This window comes from Hypanus sabinus, chromosome 13 (assembly GCF_030144855.1).
Source record: "Hypanus sabinus isolate sHypSab1 chromosome 13, sHypSab1.hap1, whole genome shotgun sequence".
Classification (NCBI taxonomy): Eukaryota; Metazoa; Chordata; class Chondrichthyes; order Myliobatiformes; family Dasyatidae; genus Hypanus; species Hypanus sabinus.
In genome coordinates, this window is record NC_082718.1 from 56,179,454 (window position 1) to 56,196,369 (window position 16,916).

Below are 16,916 nucleotides of genomic sequence, written 5' to 3' on the forward strand. Positions count from 1 at the left end.
CCTTCAGAAAAGATGCCAAGCACTTGGAGGCAGTCCTATACTGGTCCCAGGGATAAGGGTCAACGTAAATGAGGAGAGATTCTAGAAACAGGTTAAATTCCCCTTAAGCAGCATGGTTTGAGACAAAGCAAGTGCTCTAAGTTATGAAGCTTTGCACAATTAAGAGAAAGAGACTGATCCTCTATCCAGAGGGTGTATAGATTCAAAGTAATTGGCAAAAGACATTAGCTATGCTTGACCCTGATCTCCTCTAAACCAAGAAAGTGCAGGGGAATGAGCCCTGCATAAAAACGAAGTCACACGCCAAACTGCATTAGGTAAGATGCAAGGGAACACTAGGTGAACTGTTTGAACAGCTTTACTCCTCTGAATCATGCACAGCTATGGTGTGATTTTAACAGTATGGTTACCTAACAAAGGTGGCAGCTGACTCTCCATCTCTTCTCTGCCGTATACAAGGAGCACGCCTGCACTTGCCTTTATGAAGGCAGCTCTAATGGCATAAAGAAACACAACACAATTCCGGATCATCGGCACTGTTGGCACCCTCTCCACTGTACTAAACACTTACTCCTTCTGCCATGACACATCATGTCCCCTGCAAACCCTACAATTTTTATTGCTATGCCACAGGCAGTATCCTATCAGGCTGCATGAAAGCTTGGTATGACAACTGCCCTGCACAAAACCACAAGAAGCTGCAAAGTTGTTGGCACAACTCATGGAAACCTGCTTCCCCTCAATGGCCTGTCTCTATTTCCCACTGCATCAGTTAAATGACCGGCATAATTAAAGACCCCACCCATCTCTCTTCTCTAGTGAATAGATACAAAACCCTGAAAGCACATACCACTAGTCTAAAGGCAGTTTCTACTCTGCTATTATAAGTTCATTGGTACAATAAATTGGACTCTCAGCCTTACAATCGACCTCATTGTGATCTTGTTTTCTTGCACTGCATTTTTTCCTGTAGCTTTATCATGCATCGTTATTGGATTCCCTTTTCTCCTCAGTTCACCTGAGGTGTATGAATAACATGCAAGACAAGCGTTTCCACTTTATCTCGGGTACATGTGATAATAATAAACCAATTTCAATTCATAGATGCAGAGTGTAGCATCTCCAAAACAGACTGCAGCATTCACCCTCAGCATCTTCCAAACCAATCACCACCCAAACCAAGGGCAGCACATACACAGGAAGGTTGCCATGAGCAACTTGCCCTTCTGGTCTCAACCCCCATAGAACTGGACATACAACAGTGTTCCTTTACCTTTTACCTAGCAACACTCTAGAGTAATCTTCACCATACAGACAATATCAATGCAAGAATAACCACTCTCTCGGGGGCAATAAATGTTGTGACTCTAATGAACCAAGCAATTGACGTCTGAACTATAAAGATAGCTCTTGGTACAAACAATTGGTGATGCAGCTGACTCAGTGTGGTGTTGTTCAAAGAGATAACCACATTTATTCTTTCATATCAGGACTCTTTACCAGCTGGAAAGGGTGGCTGACAACCCAGAGGGAAAACCTATTCATTCCTTGCCCTACTTCTCAACCTATTATCTGATGTCTCCTGATATGATATCACCTGAAAATCAAGCTGCAAACATGAGTGGTGATCATTGAAGTCCAATTAAAAAGCTGGCATTAATGTTACTATTTCGTGGATCGCCACTCAGCTTTGCAAGTTGTCAATGTGCTAAACAAAAGCATGGCTCAAAGCTGGGGGAATGATCAGAGATTGGTGGTGGAGAGAGGGGGACAAAAAAGTGGTTAGAGTCATGGTGTCACAGAATCACAGAACACAGAAAAGGGCCCTTCAGCCCATCATATCTATGCTATTTTACAAACCAATAACAATTTAAGTTGTAGGAGTGTCAACAAAAATCAATGAGTGTAATTACTTTTAACGTACGTTTTATTCTCCCCGCAAACAAAATAGTGATGTATATCTATCAGAAAAAAGCCCAAACTGTAATAACAAACAACATAACACATAACATACACGGTAAACTTGACCCTTCACACTCTGCCTCATGAAATTATGGCGTCTCTATAAAGTGCTCACATTATGCTTCTGAATCTTTTGAGAGTACCTGTCCTCACTGCTTTATCAGGTAGCATGTTCCAGATTGGATCCATCCACAGGATTCAGTGGACACCCAGAGACTTTTCTCCCCCAAAGTTGAAACAGCTAATGGGGGTGGCATAATTTAATGGTGATTGGAGGGAAGTGTAGAGGGGGAATTCAGAACTAATTTCATTTTTTTTCACACTAAGAGTGGTAGGTGCTAGGAATGGTAGTAGAGGTAGATACCCATACATTAGGGGTATTTAAGAGACAATTGATACTTTAGATAGGCACATGAGTGAAAGAAATGGAGGGCTACATGGGAGGGTAGAGTTAAATGGATCTTAGAATAGGATAAAGAGTCAGCACAACATTGTGGGCCAAAGGGCCTGTATTGTGCTATAATGTTCTAAGTTCTATTGTCCATGAGGTGGAATCTGTCACTGCCTATGTTCTCTCTTTCCACATTTCAAATCTTAATCCCTCTGGTGTCAGATACCAGGGAAGTGTTTCTTATGATTACACATCTCTGAGACCCCCTTTTGCCTCCTCTGCTTCAGAGCAAACAAACCTACATTATCCAGAACTCCAGGATAAGGAGCATGGAAACAAGACTCTGAGGTCCATGCACAACTGTCCATCACTCATGTATACCAATTCCATTTATTTTCTACACATTGTCATCAACTCCTCCCTGGATTTCTCCAGTCACCTATACACAAGGGGCATACCAACTGGCATGGTTTTGGGTTGTGGGAAGAAACTGGAGCAGCCAGAGGAAGCCCGCAAAGTCACTGGGAGTACATGCAAGCTCCACACAGAATACCGAAGGTCAGGATTGTGTTACGCCTGTGCACCTCCCCCCCCCCCCCCTTTTTGAGAATCGCAAGATCGCTATTAAGTCAGGTCAGGAGACCAGGAAACGAGAGAAAGACATGCAGAATCCACAAAGAGTTTGGAATGTGTCCTTGCCTCCGAAAGGCGGAACCATTGATAACGGCTATTGTCTCTTGGAGACGGAATTGTGTTTTGAGCACTGTGCTATTCATCGATGCCCTCAAGGAATCAGGCAACGTGGGCTGGTTGGGGGATGGCATCCTCCCAACCTGATTGACATCTGAGACCCCGTGAGTGGGGATAAAAGAGGGTCTGTGGGAACAGCCCCTCAGACGCACCAGAAGAAACGCTCGAAATCCTGTAACAGCGTAATAGCGAAAGCCGGTGGAAAGCCACGTGCGTCCTTTTCCATTTGCCTTGGAATTGGTGGGCCTTGCCACAGAAGTACGGCTTTAGCTAACAACAAAGGGGAAATCAGCCCCCAACGACTCTCAAAGGATTGACATCATTAAAGGAATGGGCAAGTTAAACATCTGTCTTTCTCTCCAACCAAAAAGCTGCAGCTTGAATGAACTAAAGTGATTTTTATATTTCCATTGGACAATACATTATCCCCTAGACAACGATAGAGCTATTTCTTATTGATTATTATTATACCTGCACTTTTAGATTTAGTATTGACAACGTATATTATCTGTATGTTTGCATTATCAATAAATACTGTTAAAAATAGTACCATCAGACTTCAACGGACCTCTCTATCTTTGCTGGTAAGTCACCCAGTTACGGGGTACGTAACAATTGGGGTTCTCATCTCAAGATTTGACACCAAATTGGGAGGCCAATCAATCGGGCTTGTAAGTCCAAACTTGGATCTGGTTACGCGGGTAGCCAGACGGGAAACCAGCAAAGATGGACGTGGATGAATTTATAGAAAACCCAACTCTAGAGGCGCTAGAGGCGGCCACCAAATCAGACTTGATAAATCTGGCAAAGGGCTAGACCTCGCAGAGGTGAGGTCGTCCATGAAAAAGCGGGAGGTGCGAAGGGCAATAACTCAGTATTATATTGGGAAGAATGTGTTTGCAGCTGAGGTATTGGAAAATATCCCTGAAAAGGTACCAGCTAGTGGGATGGCTCAGTTAGTGTTGGAGAAATTAAGGTTGGAACATGCAATTAAGTTAAAGCAGCTGGAAGCAGCTGAGAAGGAGAAAGAAAGAGCCGAGAAAGAGAAAGAAAGAGAGAAAGAAAGGGCCGACAAACAAAGGGAGCATGCGCTCCAGCTTAAGGAGTTAGAGGTGAAACGGGAGCATGAGCTCCAGCTAAAGGCGTTAGAGGTGAAAAGGGAGCAGGACAGGGCTGAGAAACAAAGGGAGCATGAAATTCAGTTAAAACAGCTGGAAACAGCCGAGAAGGAGAGAGAGTATGGGGAGGCAGAGAAACAGAGGAAACATGACTTGGAGATGGAGAAGTTAAGGCAAGAGCGAAGAGATCAAGGGTCAGACCAAGAGGAGCGGTTTAATGTTAGTCGGGAGTTGAGGTTAGTACCTCCGTTCGAGGAGACGGATGTTGATAGTCATTTCTTGCTTTTTGAAAAGGTGGCAGTGAATCAGAAGTGGCCCAGAGCACAGTGGGTGGCGTTGTTACAAAGTGTGTTAAGAGGGAAGGCACAACGAGCATATACGGCATTGTCCATGGAGGAGGAAGAGGCGGAGAGTTATGACAAAGTACGAGGGGCCATTCTTCAAACTTATGAATTAGTACCTGAAGCGTATAGACAAAAGTTCAGAAATTTAAAGAAAGGGGGGACATATTGCATCTAGGTGCTTTGCTCCGAGGAAGGAGACAGGAAAAAGGAAAGCAGCAGTCCCTATCGGATGTGCCGTGGTAATCAGTAAATCAACAAGAAAGCCCCGGGTAGACAGAGTACGAGAAGGGTCTGAGACTTGTATGTCAAACGGAACTGTGTCTGTGAGGGAGGGAGACACACCAGTTCCAGTACAGATCTGGAGAGACACGGGGGCTGAACTATCATTGATCAGCCGTAAGGTACTATATTTTGGTCGCCAGATGGGAATGGTAGCTGTGAAAGGAATAGGAAAAGGGATGGAAATGGTGCCCTTGCATAGGGTCATTATGAATTGTGAGCTAGTCTCTGGACCAGTTGAAATGGGGGTGCGATCAGAATTCCCGAGAACTGAAGCGGACGTCCTTCTGGGTAGTGGTTTAGCCGGTGGCAAGGTTTGGGCAGCAATGACGCTGACAAGAGGGTTGAGGCTCCGCCCCTAGATTCCAAGATCTATCCCGTATGCGCGGTCACTCACAGCATGTCGAGAAAGGCAGCTGAGACAGAGAGCAGTTTAAATCAGGCCAGTATCGATTTGGCCGAGACGTTTTTACCAACCCTGTACCAGGAGGGTGGGAAAACGGAGAATAGGAAAGTGAAAGAGAGTAAGGGAGAGGGGGTAGACCTGCCCTTAGCGAGGAGAAAAGTTCTAGAGGCACAAAATAAAGATGAGAAACAGATAGAGCTGTTAAAAGGTCCAGAGTTGGACATGGATGATCTGTCTGGTTTGGCAGAACTGTTTGAAGAAGTTGAAAATTCTAAAGGTGTTCCCGATAATGAAATGAGGGCAGTCCTAGATGAAAAGGGTGCCCTTACCTTAAAGAAGCCTGCTGGGTTGGCAGATGAGGTTGTTTCAGCCTGCAGGGTTGAGTTTACTCCGGAAGGGAGTTGCCCAGAGAGTAGCTGGGAGAATCAGGGGAATTTAGAATTTGGTCCTGGTACGGGTATTGAAAGCCTGGAAGAGGCAAATGTCCCATTTGAGTGTGTCCAAGATGTGGATGCACGTGGTACTGAACCTAGTAATGGAGCTCAGAAAAAGTCTAAGGTATTTGATTCAGTTGAAAAGGAATGCAGTCCTTGTGGGTCAGATAGACTTGGTTCAGTGAAGAAAGGGTTAACCTTGGTAATAGTGGGAAGTGAGAGTTCCCAGGTGTTTGTGCTCGAAGGTGTGTAAAAAGTTGGTGGGGAGATGAATATTATTATTGAAGGAAAAGGGAAATATGTAGTTCCCAAATTGAATGAAGAAAATTTAAAGGCTGGACTGATATCAAAGGCAGCAACCAGGCTACAGAGACAATGGCGTGGTACCACAAAGCCTGTGAATCAATTACAGGTTGAGTTGGAAGGTAACGGGGCTTCACACGCTATTGTTATTCCAGAATGTGGTGTGAAAAGGCAGAATTTGAAATGCTGTTTGAACAAAGGGTTTGAACTGAAAACTAATAGCCTGAAGGGTCCTGAAGAGAAAACTAGCAACTTGCATTAAATTAAAGAATTGGGTGGAAATTCAGAAGATTGTCTAAGTTTGGGACATATTGTTGATAAAATAACTCCTATGGAAGGAGCGGACGAAAGCCTATTTCTTCAGGGTGCACAAGCTCCCCATATGGGAATTAACCGGAAAAGAGGTGAGGGTTAATGGAGACGCCATTTTTAAATAGCAAAAACCGGTTTTACAGGATTTTGACAAAACATGTGAATAATAAAGACAACCCCATGGAAGTCTGCCTATTAAGTTTGAAAGCAACATAAAGATTAGTATTTGCATGAATTTTTGTAGTATACCTGTAAGCTAAGATCACAACTCTTTAGTTTTTGTTTGCTAAAGAAAAATAAGACCTACAAATAGGTGGTTATTAAATTGGAGTCTGATGCTACAAGACTTTAGTAAGGTACAAAATGTTAAGATATTAAAGGAAGTGACAATGTAATCGGTAACCATCTAGATACTGAATTGAATGTATTACCCTGTTAAAAAAAAACTTTTGTATGGTGTTAGATTCTAAAATCCTGTAAGACTCTGTATTACTTCGTTTTTTTCCGATGGTAAAAAACGCGTTGAAGAAAGGGGGCGTTACGCCTGTGCTCCCCCCCCCCCACAATTTTGAGAATCGCAAGATCGCTATTAAGTCAGGTCAGGAGACCCAGGAAACGAGAGAAAGACATGCAGAATCCACAAAGAGTTTGGAATGTGTCCTGGCCTCCAAAAGGCGGAACCATTGATAATGGCTATTGTCTCTTGGAGACGGAATTGTGTTTTGAGCGCTGTGCTATTCATCGATGCCCTCAAGGAATCAGGCAACGTGGGCTGGTTGGGGGATTGCATCCTCCCCAACCTGATTGACATCTGAGACCCCGTGAGTGGGGATAAAAGAGGGTCTGTGGGAACAGCCCCTCAGACGCACCAGAAGAAACGCTCGAAATCCTGTAACAGCATAATAGCGAAAGCCGGTGGAAAGCCACGTGCGTCCTTTTCCATTTGCCTCAGAATTGGTGGGCCTTGCCACAGAAGAACGACTTTAGCTAACAACAAAGGGGAAATCAGCCCCCAACGACTCTCGAAGGATTGACATCATTAAAGGAATGGGCAAGTTAAACATCCGTCTTTCTCTCCAACCAAAAGCTGCAGTTTGAATGAACTTGAGTTACTTTTATATTTCCATCGGACAATACATTATCCCCTAGACAACGATAGAGCTATTTCTTATTGATTATTATTATACCCGCGCTTTTAGATTTAGTATTGACGACGTACATTATCTGTATGTTTGCATTGATATTATTTTTGTGTCTTTTTATCAACAAATACTGTTAAAAATAGTACCATCAGACTTCAACGGACCTCTCTATCTTTCCTGGTAAGTGACCCAGTTACGGGGTTTGTAACAAATGAACCTGGCTCACAGAAGCTGTGAGGGCAGCTCTACTAGCTGCACCACGGTGCAGTCTCAGTTCACCAAGCTTAAGGATAACTTCTACCCTGCTAATATAAGACTATTTACAATAAGTTTGACTCTTAACCACACAATTTACGATCTTTACAATTTATGATCTTGCACCTTATAGTTTATGTACACTACATTTTCTCTGAAGCTTTATTCTACACTGTTATTGTTTTACTCAATGTGCCATGTAATAATCTGATCTGTATGAAGAGCATGCAAGGTAAACTTTTCATTATATCTTGGTACATGTTATATTAATAAATCAATTCCAATTTATTCCAGTTCCTGGTAAACACTGAAAATTCCACCTGCATACATACCCTGAAAATGATGACGTTGATCTCTACAGCCATGAGAGACCCATAGAGGAAGACCAGGATGAGTGTTATACAGAAGCGCAGCTGGGACATGGTGATGCCATGATCACAGTACTTCACCAGTTTAATGGACTTCGTGATGAAAGCCAGGACCCAGTAGATAAAAAGGGCTGTGGAAAGAAATACAATCAACAGCAAAAACTTGCACTTTACATCAGCAAAATAGCCCAAGGTGCAACCATCTAGGTCATACTCTCTTCTCACTACTACCATCAAGCAGGAGGTTCAGGAGCCTTAGATCCCACACCAGCAGTTTAGAGATTACAGTCGGCCCTCCTTATCCGTGGATCGGGAAAACCCAGACCTTCTCTCTCCAGCACTCATTGTTTGAGCATGTACAGACTTTATTTCTTGTCATTATTCTCTAAACAATACAGTATAACTATTTACATAGCATTTACATTGTATTAGGGTATTATAAGTAATCTAGAGATGATTTAAAGTATACGGGAGGGTGTGCCTAGGTTACTGTGGATCGGGATTGAAAAAAAACCCCGGAAGTTCTCTCTCCAGCACTCAATGTTTGAGCATGTACATAGTTTTTTTTCTTGTCATTATTCCCTAAACAATATAGAATGAAACTATTTACATACATTTACATTGTATAAGGTACTATAAGTAACCTAGAGATGATTTAAAGTACAGGCAGTCTTTAAGTCGGATTTGTAAGTAAGTCAGAACAAGTACATCCAGTACGTATTATTTAGTGTCAGTTAGTCAAATGTTTGTCTTAGTATATAGTATATATTTTACCTTTCTATGCATATAAAACACTTAAGAAACATAAGTATTTCAATAAATAAACCACTGTGTTGCTTAGTAATAACTGTAGCTTTCATTGGGGCAGGGTATTTCACATGCTGCATTATTCTCACTTTATCATTTAAAATTGTTCTGATCGTTAACCGACTGTAACCTAATGTTTTTCCAATGACCGATGGCATTTCACCTCTTTCTGATTGCTTTATTATTTCCACTTTATTTTCAATCGTGATCATTTTCCGTCAACGGAACAGAAACACTGCGGATTCAGCAGCAGCCATGGGCGGTGGGTCCAGAGCTCCCCCCAGTCCTAAAGACCACTGCACTGAGACAGGTTAAATAAGGGACTTGAGCATCCGTGTTTTTTCGTATCTGTGGGTGGTCCCGCAACCAATCCCCCGCAGATAAGGAGGGCCGACTGTAGTTATCACCCTACAAGCATTATGATACAGTGTGGATAACTCCACTCACCTCAACAATGATTCCACAACCGATGGACTCATTTTCAAGGACTCTACAACTCATGTCTCAGCATTATCTATTTGTTTGTTTTTAGTAAATACTTTCTTTTCTTCTTTAGCAGTTTGGTTGCTTGTCAGTCTTTGTTATTTATAATTTTTCATAAATTCCATTATATTTCTTTATTTTTCTGTTAATATTTGCAAGAAAATTACTCTCAAGGTCGTATATAGTGTCATATACACACTTTGTTAATATATTTACTTTGACTTTGGCATGGTTTTATGTGAAACCACATGAGGAAATAATGCATCAACTTGGCCAAAGATGGTTTGGAAGGTGATTCTAAAAATGGAAAGAGTGGCAGGGAGCTTGGGATGTAAATTTCCTGGCTGAAGGTCTGTTGAGTGAATGTTCAGTACTGGGATGCTGGAAGCCCAGGCTCAGCACTCTTCGAGGCAGACATCATTAAAGATTCACAGGAAAAGCCCTCCCAACCATTTGCAACCATAAACATCTGCAAGGAGCACTGTCACGAGAAAGCAGCATCCACTGTCAAGGAGTCCACCATCCAGGCCAGGCTCTCTGCTCACTGGTGCCATCAGGAAGGAGATACAGATACCTTGGTGGCAACACCACCAGGTTCAGGAACAGTTATTACCCTTCAACCATCAGGCTCCTGAACCAACGTGGATAACTTCACTCACCCCAACTCTAAAGTGATTACTAGCTCATTTTCAAGGACTCAATAACTCATGTTCTCAATATTATTCATTAATATATTTTTGTTTTTGTTGTATTTACAGTTTGTCTTCTTTTGCACAATGGTTGCTTGTCAGCCTTAGTTTTCTTACTGATTCTATGTACTGTGAATACCTGTAAGAAATGAATCTCAAGGTAGAATATACATACTTTGACAATAAATTTATTTTAAATTTGATTCCCTTTGCACAAGTGTCACAGTTATTCTAGAAAGGAGTGATTGAGAGATTTGCTGAGGTCTGAGGTGCCCTTCAAACTGCCTGTACCTATTTAGGTCGTTATGAATACTTTGGCAATGTAAATCTCCTTCACCAGCTGATACCCTTGCATCAAATTGGGGGAGGGGTGTTTAAACAAAGAGAATTAGCAACACATCTCCATACAGCAACTTTCAGTCTGCATCTCCCTGTCCACCCAACCACTGTAAGGACGATGCCCTGTACAACTCCCACACCATCCACACTGTTTTCACAGCCTGTGCTCCCCTCGAATCCCGTCTGGAATCGGCCATAGCCAGAGTACAATGAACCATGGGAGAAAAAGGAGGAGGAGGGGCACTCAAAGAAATGGATGGGCAGGTGAGAAGAGAAGGGGGTAAGAGGAGCCAGAATGGGGAATGAAGAAAGGGAAAAGGGGGAGTTGGAGAATTTACTGGAATTAGTGAAATCATGTTCATACTATCAGGTTGGAGGCGATCCAGATCTCACCCAGCCTGGTGAAGTCTCTGAACAGTGACCTCATTTGCTGGTGTGGGACGAGCTCATATGCAGGGCATTACATCAGTCAGCTAATCAGAGAATCACAGGAACGTGCAATGGAGAAAGCTGGTATGATCTGCCTCCTCCAAACGGCAGCTATATCCGTCCACACAGCACTGCTTTCTGATCCTAACCCTGGCCATACGTCATCCGCTAAAGTCAATGGAAACACACTCCATTATCTCTTCAGTGGGTGACAGGAACAACCCTGATAAAAGTTATCGTCATCTCCAGTCTAGATCTTTGACCAATTAAATTTAGTGAGTGACCCACCCAGCAGAGGGAGCAGTTTTTCTATCTCAGCTCTGACAATTCCCTTTTATAAATCCCTCCAAGTCAATCCCTACAGTTACATCACAGCTTTCAACACAATTTCATTTCTGTCCATGGCCTGATAAAAACCTCCTCCTTCCCTGAGCAACTTACAATGTGGTGGCTGATGTTGTCCAGGTAACGTCCTAACCCATAATCAAGGATCAAGGACCAACTTTCATCACCATATACATTTACATGTACTGTATTAGGAATTAGTTGTGGTGTGTTAGTCAGAGCATGAAATGCAACAAAAAACAGCAACATTTAATAACTATAATAAAGAATTATATTAAAATTACAGTATATATAAATAATAAATAACTTTCAACATACCTTGCTTTTTTAAAATCAAGCCATCTATATCATTATTTCCTTTCATAACATGTGAGTTTATTCACATCAAGCTGTCTCTGTTTAACTACACTAGGTAAACCTACCAATTATTGAAAATGCTGTTTTTCCATTAGTTAACCCCAGGTGTGGCAAAGCACAACTGTCCACGTTGAACTCTTATTTCCTAAACTTCAGCCCATTAAACCCTTCTGTTGCCAAACCAGTCTCCAACTGTCCTCACTACTAATCAGAACTCAACCAAAGGTTGAGTGCAGGATGAGACCCTGCTTAACAGTCGCTACAGACCTGACAAGAGTCTTGTGTCTGTGCAGTGTGTCTCTTTGGTTCTAGGATGTATGGGACAGAACCAGGGCACCCTGGGGAATCCTACACAGTCACAGAGAGAACGTACAGACTCCACACAGACAACACTCAAGGTTAGACTGAATTTTGACACTGTGAGGCAGCAACTTTACGAGTTGTGCCACTGTTCTGCCCCAATCTGTAGTTTGCATTGTCTGTGACTGTGTAGCACAGCTCTCAATCCCTTCTAATGACTGAATGACACGGTGACTCAACAAGTGCAGCTGCAGCCTCACAGTCTCAGAGAACACAATTCGATCCTGACTGCTGGTGTGGAGACTCCACATTCTCCTGCTGACTCAACGTGTGCTCCCATTTTCTCCCACATCCCAAAAGCATTTGGGTTGGCTGGTTGATTGGCTACCATGGTAAATGGGATAATGTAGGATCAGTGTAAAAATGAAAGCTTGACGATCAGTGCCGACTTGACAAGGTGAAAAGCCTTTATCTGTGCAGCAGTTCTCCATGAATGATGTGAATAATGGGATCTGCCAACCACCTCTAACTCAGAGAGAAATCCATTCAATCACCAACGCCCTCTGTTATCATTACCCCATGCCTCTAAAACAACAGACTCTCAATGCAGGGGTCAGGCCTGTCCTGGTCTTGAGCTTACTGTGAGAAATTCCACAGAGAACTCAGGACCCATATTCCTTTTCAGCATTAACAGTCACATTTCTTCAGCTTGTCCAGAGAACCATATCAATGTTCAAAGTAAATTTATTATCAAAATATTTACAGTATACGTCACCCTGAGATTCACTTTCTTGCAGGCATTCACAGTGGGACAGGATCACTGAACAACAAGCTTTGTGAGGTGGTTTGCAGATCCCATTACTTCCATCAGTCATAGAGAGATATGACATAGACACAGACCATTTGGCCAGTCAGGTTGGCACTGGCCATCAGACATTCATTTTACACTGATATTAATACAAAAAGATTGATAGCACTGTAAAAGAAGGACTATTGAGAGATCATTTTGTAGATGGGAAAGCAGAAATTCAAACTCACCTAATAACAGCTTTGGAAAGTTGGAAGTTTCTATATTGTGATAATAAACAATAGATGTGGTTGCCGCTATAAATCCCATTGTTGCAGGCATGAAGAGGTGCAGGTGCCGCGTGTTCATCTTCCTGTTTCAGCAAAAGAAATTGTAAGAAACACATGGAACTATATTGTGATATCTTACAGATAACTGCAGAAATGATATACAAATTATGGAAATATATGGCACAGAGGTTCATGGACAAGTGCTGCTTCTTTCAAGAAGTTCACAACTAGACTATATCTCAAAGTCAAAGTAAATTTATGTACAATCAGTGGCCACTTCACTAGGTACCTCCTGTATGTAACAAAGTAGTCACTGAGTGTATGTTTGCCATCTTCTGCTGCTTTAGCCCATCAACGTTTGACTTGTTATGCATTCAGTGATGCTCTTCTGGACACTACTTTTGTGACACGTGGTTATTTCAGTTACTCTCACCTTCCAGCCAGCTTGAACCAATTTGGCCGTTCTCCCCTGACTTTTTCCATCAACAAGGTGTTTTTGTTCACAGAACCACTACTCACTGGATTTGTTTTGTTTTTGCACTGGTCTCTGTAAGTGCTAGATATTGCTGTGTGAGAAAATCTCAGGAGATCAGCAGTTTCTGAGATACTCAAACCACCCCACCTGGCACCAGCAATCATTCCATGGTCAAAGTCACTTAGATCACATCTCTTCGCATTCTGATGATTGGTCTGACCAACAACTGAAACTCCTGACCATGTCTGCATGCATTTTTGTATTGAGTTGCTGCCACATGATTGGCTAAACAGATAATTGCATTAACGAGCAGATGTACAACTTCATAAAGTTGCCACTCTGTGCATATATTACTTTGAGATTCATTTTCTTACAGATCTTTACAGGAAAATAAAGACATACAATTAAATTTCTGAAAATTATACATAAAGGCTGATAACCAATGTGTAAAGGAAAAAAAAAACATGCAAATATAAAAGTAAATAATACTGTGAACTTAAGTTGTAGATTCCTGAAAGTGAGTCTGTAGGTTGTGGAATCAGTTCAGAGTTATAGTGACAGAAGTTATCCATGTTGGGTCAGTAATAACGTCTTGCTCTTTTGTCATAATCAAGCAATTTAAATAGCAACATGTATACAGCTCCCTTCTGATTCTGTTCCCTGGCCATCCCTGAAGTTAAGGCTGCAGGACCATCTTCAACACCTCCAGATCTCATGCAGGTACAAAAGCTCCCTTAACCACCCAACAGCATGAGTGTTGGAGAAGAAACAACTTGTGTGCTTGCTGCAGAGCTACTGATCACCTGTGTATCAAACGCCCACTGTTTCTGGGAAAGGTCGAGTAGAGGGGCTTTGTATCTGGTAAGGCCTCATTCCAGCACCAGAGCCCAACTTGCTATCTCTGTCCTCCTTCACACACCAACAGCTCTATGCACACAGGAGGCTTTGGTGAATACTGATGCAGCAGGCAACCTTCTAGACCGGACTCTGTATGTGTAGCTTGGACTCCCTACCAAGCCTATCTCTCACCCCCTCTACATCACGGACACTGATGGACATCTCTTGGGGTCTGGGATGGGCAGAGTATGCACACAGTCTGTGCACCGTGCGTTCATTCAGTTCCTCAGTATCAACTTGCTCAACTCTCTTTTCATCCTGGGTTACCCGTAGCTCTTCACTCACGACCCTCACTTCACCTGGACATCTAGTTCACTGAGTGAGGTACACACCTGTCCACACCCTCAACTGACTTCACCCCATAGATCTGTGGAGACAAAGGAAATCCTCGGGCTCACCAAACTCTCGCAGAATTACCATGACTTAGCCATCACCTTCAATGAAGCCAAAACCCTACCACCTCACATACTGCATGATCGCACGATTGCCCTCCTCCAGTCACCACTGCTCACTGAGGTCATCTGTTCTCCCTGACCCTCAAGCCATGAATGACTATTGCTGAAGCACTACAGCACAGCTTCATTCAACCATCCCAGTCCCCTTCTTTGTCAGCAAGAAAGATGGATGTCTTCATCCCTGCATTGACTACCATGGACTCAACAAAATCACGATTAAGACCTACTATCCACTCTTCTTGATGGATAGCAAATCTAAAACACTCTGCTCTGGACACAGATTTTTATTAAACTGGATCTATGGAGTGCAAACAATCTGATCTGCATCCACTGGGGATAGGTGGAAGATGTATTCATTGTGCTCACAGGCCACTAGGAGTACTTGGAGATTCATTTCAGACTTTCCAACAGTCCAGCTGTTTTCTAAGCCTTCATCCATGAGATTTTCCGAGACATGCCATACAGGTAATGTTTGTCTATCTCAATGACATCCTCATCTTCTCTAAGGGCTCTCAAGATGTCTGTCACATCTGTACAGTCTTTCAGTGTCTCCTCAAAAATACCTGTACTGCAATTTAGAAAAATGCCAGTTCCACACATTGCCTTCTTGGGTTACGTCCTTTCACATCACGGCACACCCATGAGCCCAGAGAAAGTGTGCGCTGTAGTTGTATGGCCTGACCACACTCCCTCAAACAGCTATAGTGCTTCTGGGACCTCTCCAAGTTCTACTGCCAATTCATCAGGAACTACAGCCAATTGATTGTTCCTCTCACCTCCCTCACCACATCACCTACCTTACAGATAACCAGGTCTGCTGCCATGAAGCACTCTTTCAAGGAGCCCAAGAAATGCTTCATTGTTCCTGTTCTCCACCATCTGAACTCCTTTGGACCCCTTGTGGTAGATGTGGACGTATCTGTTATGGGCGCCAGGGCCATCCTCTCCTAGCGAGGAGACTGGACAGGAAGACACACCTTTGTGCCACCTTCTCACACAAGTTCAACTTTACACTGCACTGTTATGGAATAGGAGACAGGGAACTACTCATCATTAAATGGGCTTTGGAGGAATGGAGACATTGTCTGATGGGAAACACCAAGCCCTTCCTAATCTGATCTGACCACCAGAACCTCATCCATTTAGCAGACCCAACACCCAAACCAAGTTAGGCTCAGTGGTACGTCCTCTTCAACCATCTCAACATCTCCAACTAACCGGGATCCAAAAACACTAAGGCAGTATCATGACTGTTCGACCCAGCTAAAACAGAGATTGACTCTCACTCCATCACTCCATCCTCCCAGATATTCTGGGACCTTGAAAAACAGATCTGCCAGGCCCTACAGCATGAGCCTACTCTGGCTGACACACCTGACAATGGCATGTATGTGCTGAGAGCCATGCACTCTGAGGCACTCCAGTGGGCCCACTCCACTCTCCAGCCATCCAGGTGCATAATGGATTTTCTCTGTTGCTGGTTCTAATGGCCCAACATGATTGTAGATGTAATCAGTTTGTTGCTACCTACACTTAATGTACCCAGTCTAATTCCTTCAACCAACAGCCCTCTGTGCTCCTGTAGCCCCTGTAGGTCCCGCGATGCTCATGGTCCCACATCACCATGGACTTCAACACTGGTTTGCCACCTTCCGAAGGGGCCGCGATGATCATGGTGGTAATGGGCCAGTTCTTTCTCTTTTACTTGCCTAAATGAATGCAAATTCCACAATGGACATGAAACTCTGCACAACAGCCCAACTGACCATTATCAGCATGACCATTCACTCCCATGCACAACACATCTAGGCTTTTCTGACCGGTCCCCAGAAACCACTGCCTGCCATCTTCTCCCAGGGTTAAGAGCAACAAATACCTGACCCCACTCACCCTCAAGTATACAATGATTTTCACCCATTTCTAAAGATCCCTACCTAATGTCAAGGTAGGAGCACAGACACCATGTAGAATGCAGAGACTCAAAAGGGCAGCTCACCACCAACCTCTCAAATCTAGTACGTGAAGCTATTACAAACTGGGATCTCCAGTGATACCACAAATCGAGTGAGTACGAAAAGAGCATGCTTAACAAAGGTGTTATCATGTCAAGCAGCATAGAAATAGGCCCTTTGCCTCATTGTGTCTGTCCCACCTTAGCACCTTACTATTCTACCCCATCTAGCCACATCGATTTGTGCT

General features: G+C 43.2%; 1 protein-coding gene across 1 annotated transcript in view; it reads right to left on the reverse strand.

Annotated features, from left to right (window-relative positions):
• Positions 1–16,916, reverse strand: part of LOC132403882 (ATP-binding cassette sub-family C member 9-like) — a 190,982-nt gene that overhangs the window by 126,788 nt on the left and 47,278 nt on the right. Inside the window, exons 3-4 of the mRNA XM_059987658.1 lie at positions 12,852–12,973; positions 8,029–8,195 (exon numbers count right to left, since the gene is read on the reverse strand). Coding sequence (XP_059843641.1) covers positions 8,029–8,195; positions 12,852–12,973 — 289 coding nt within the window. The remainder of the gene's footprint in view (positions 1–8,028; positions 8,196–12,851; positions 12,974–16,916) is intronic.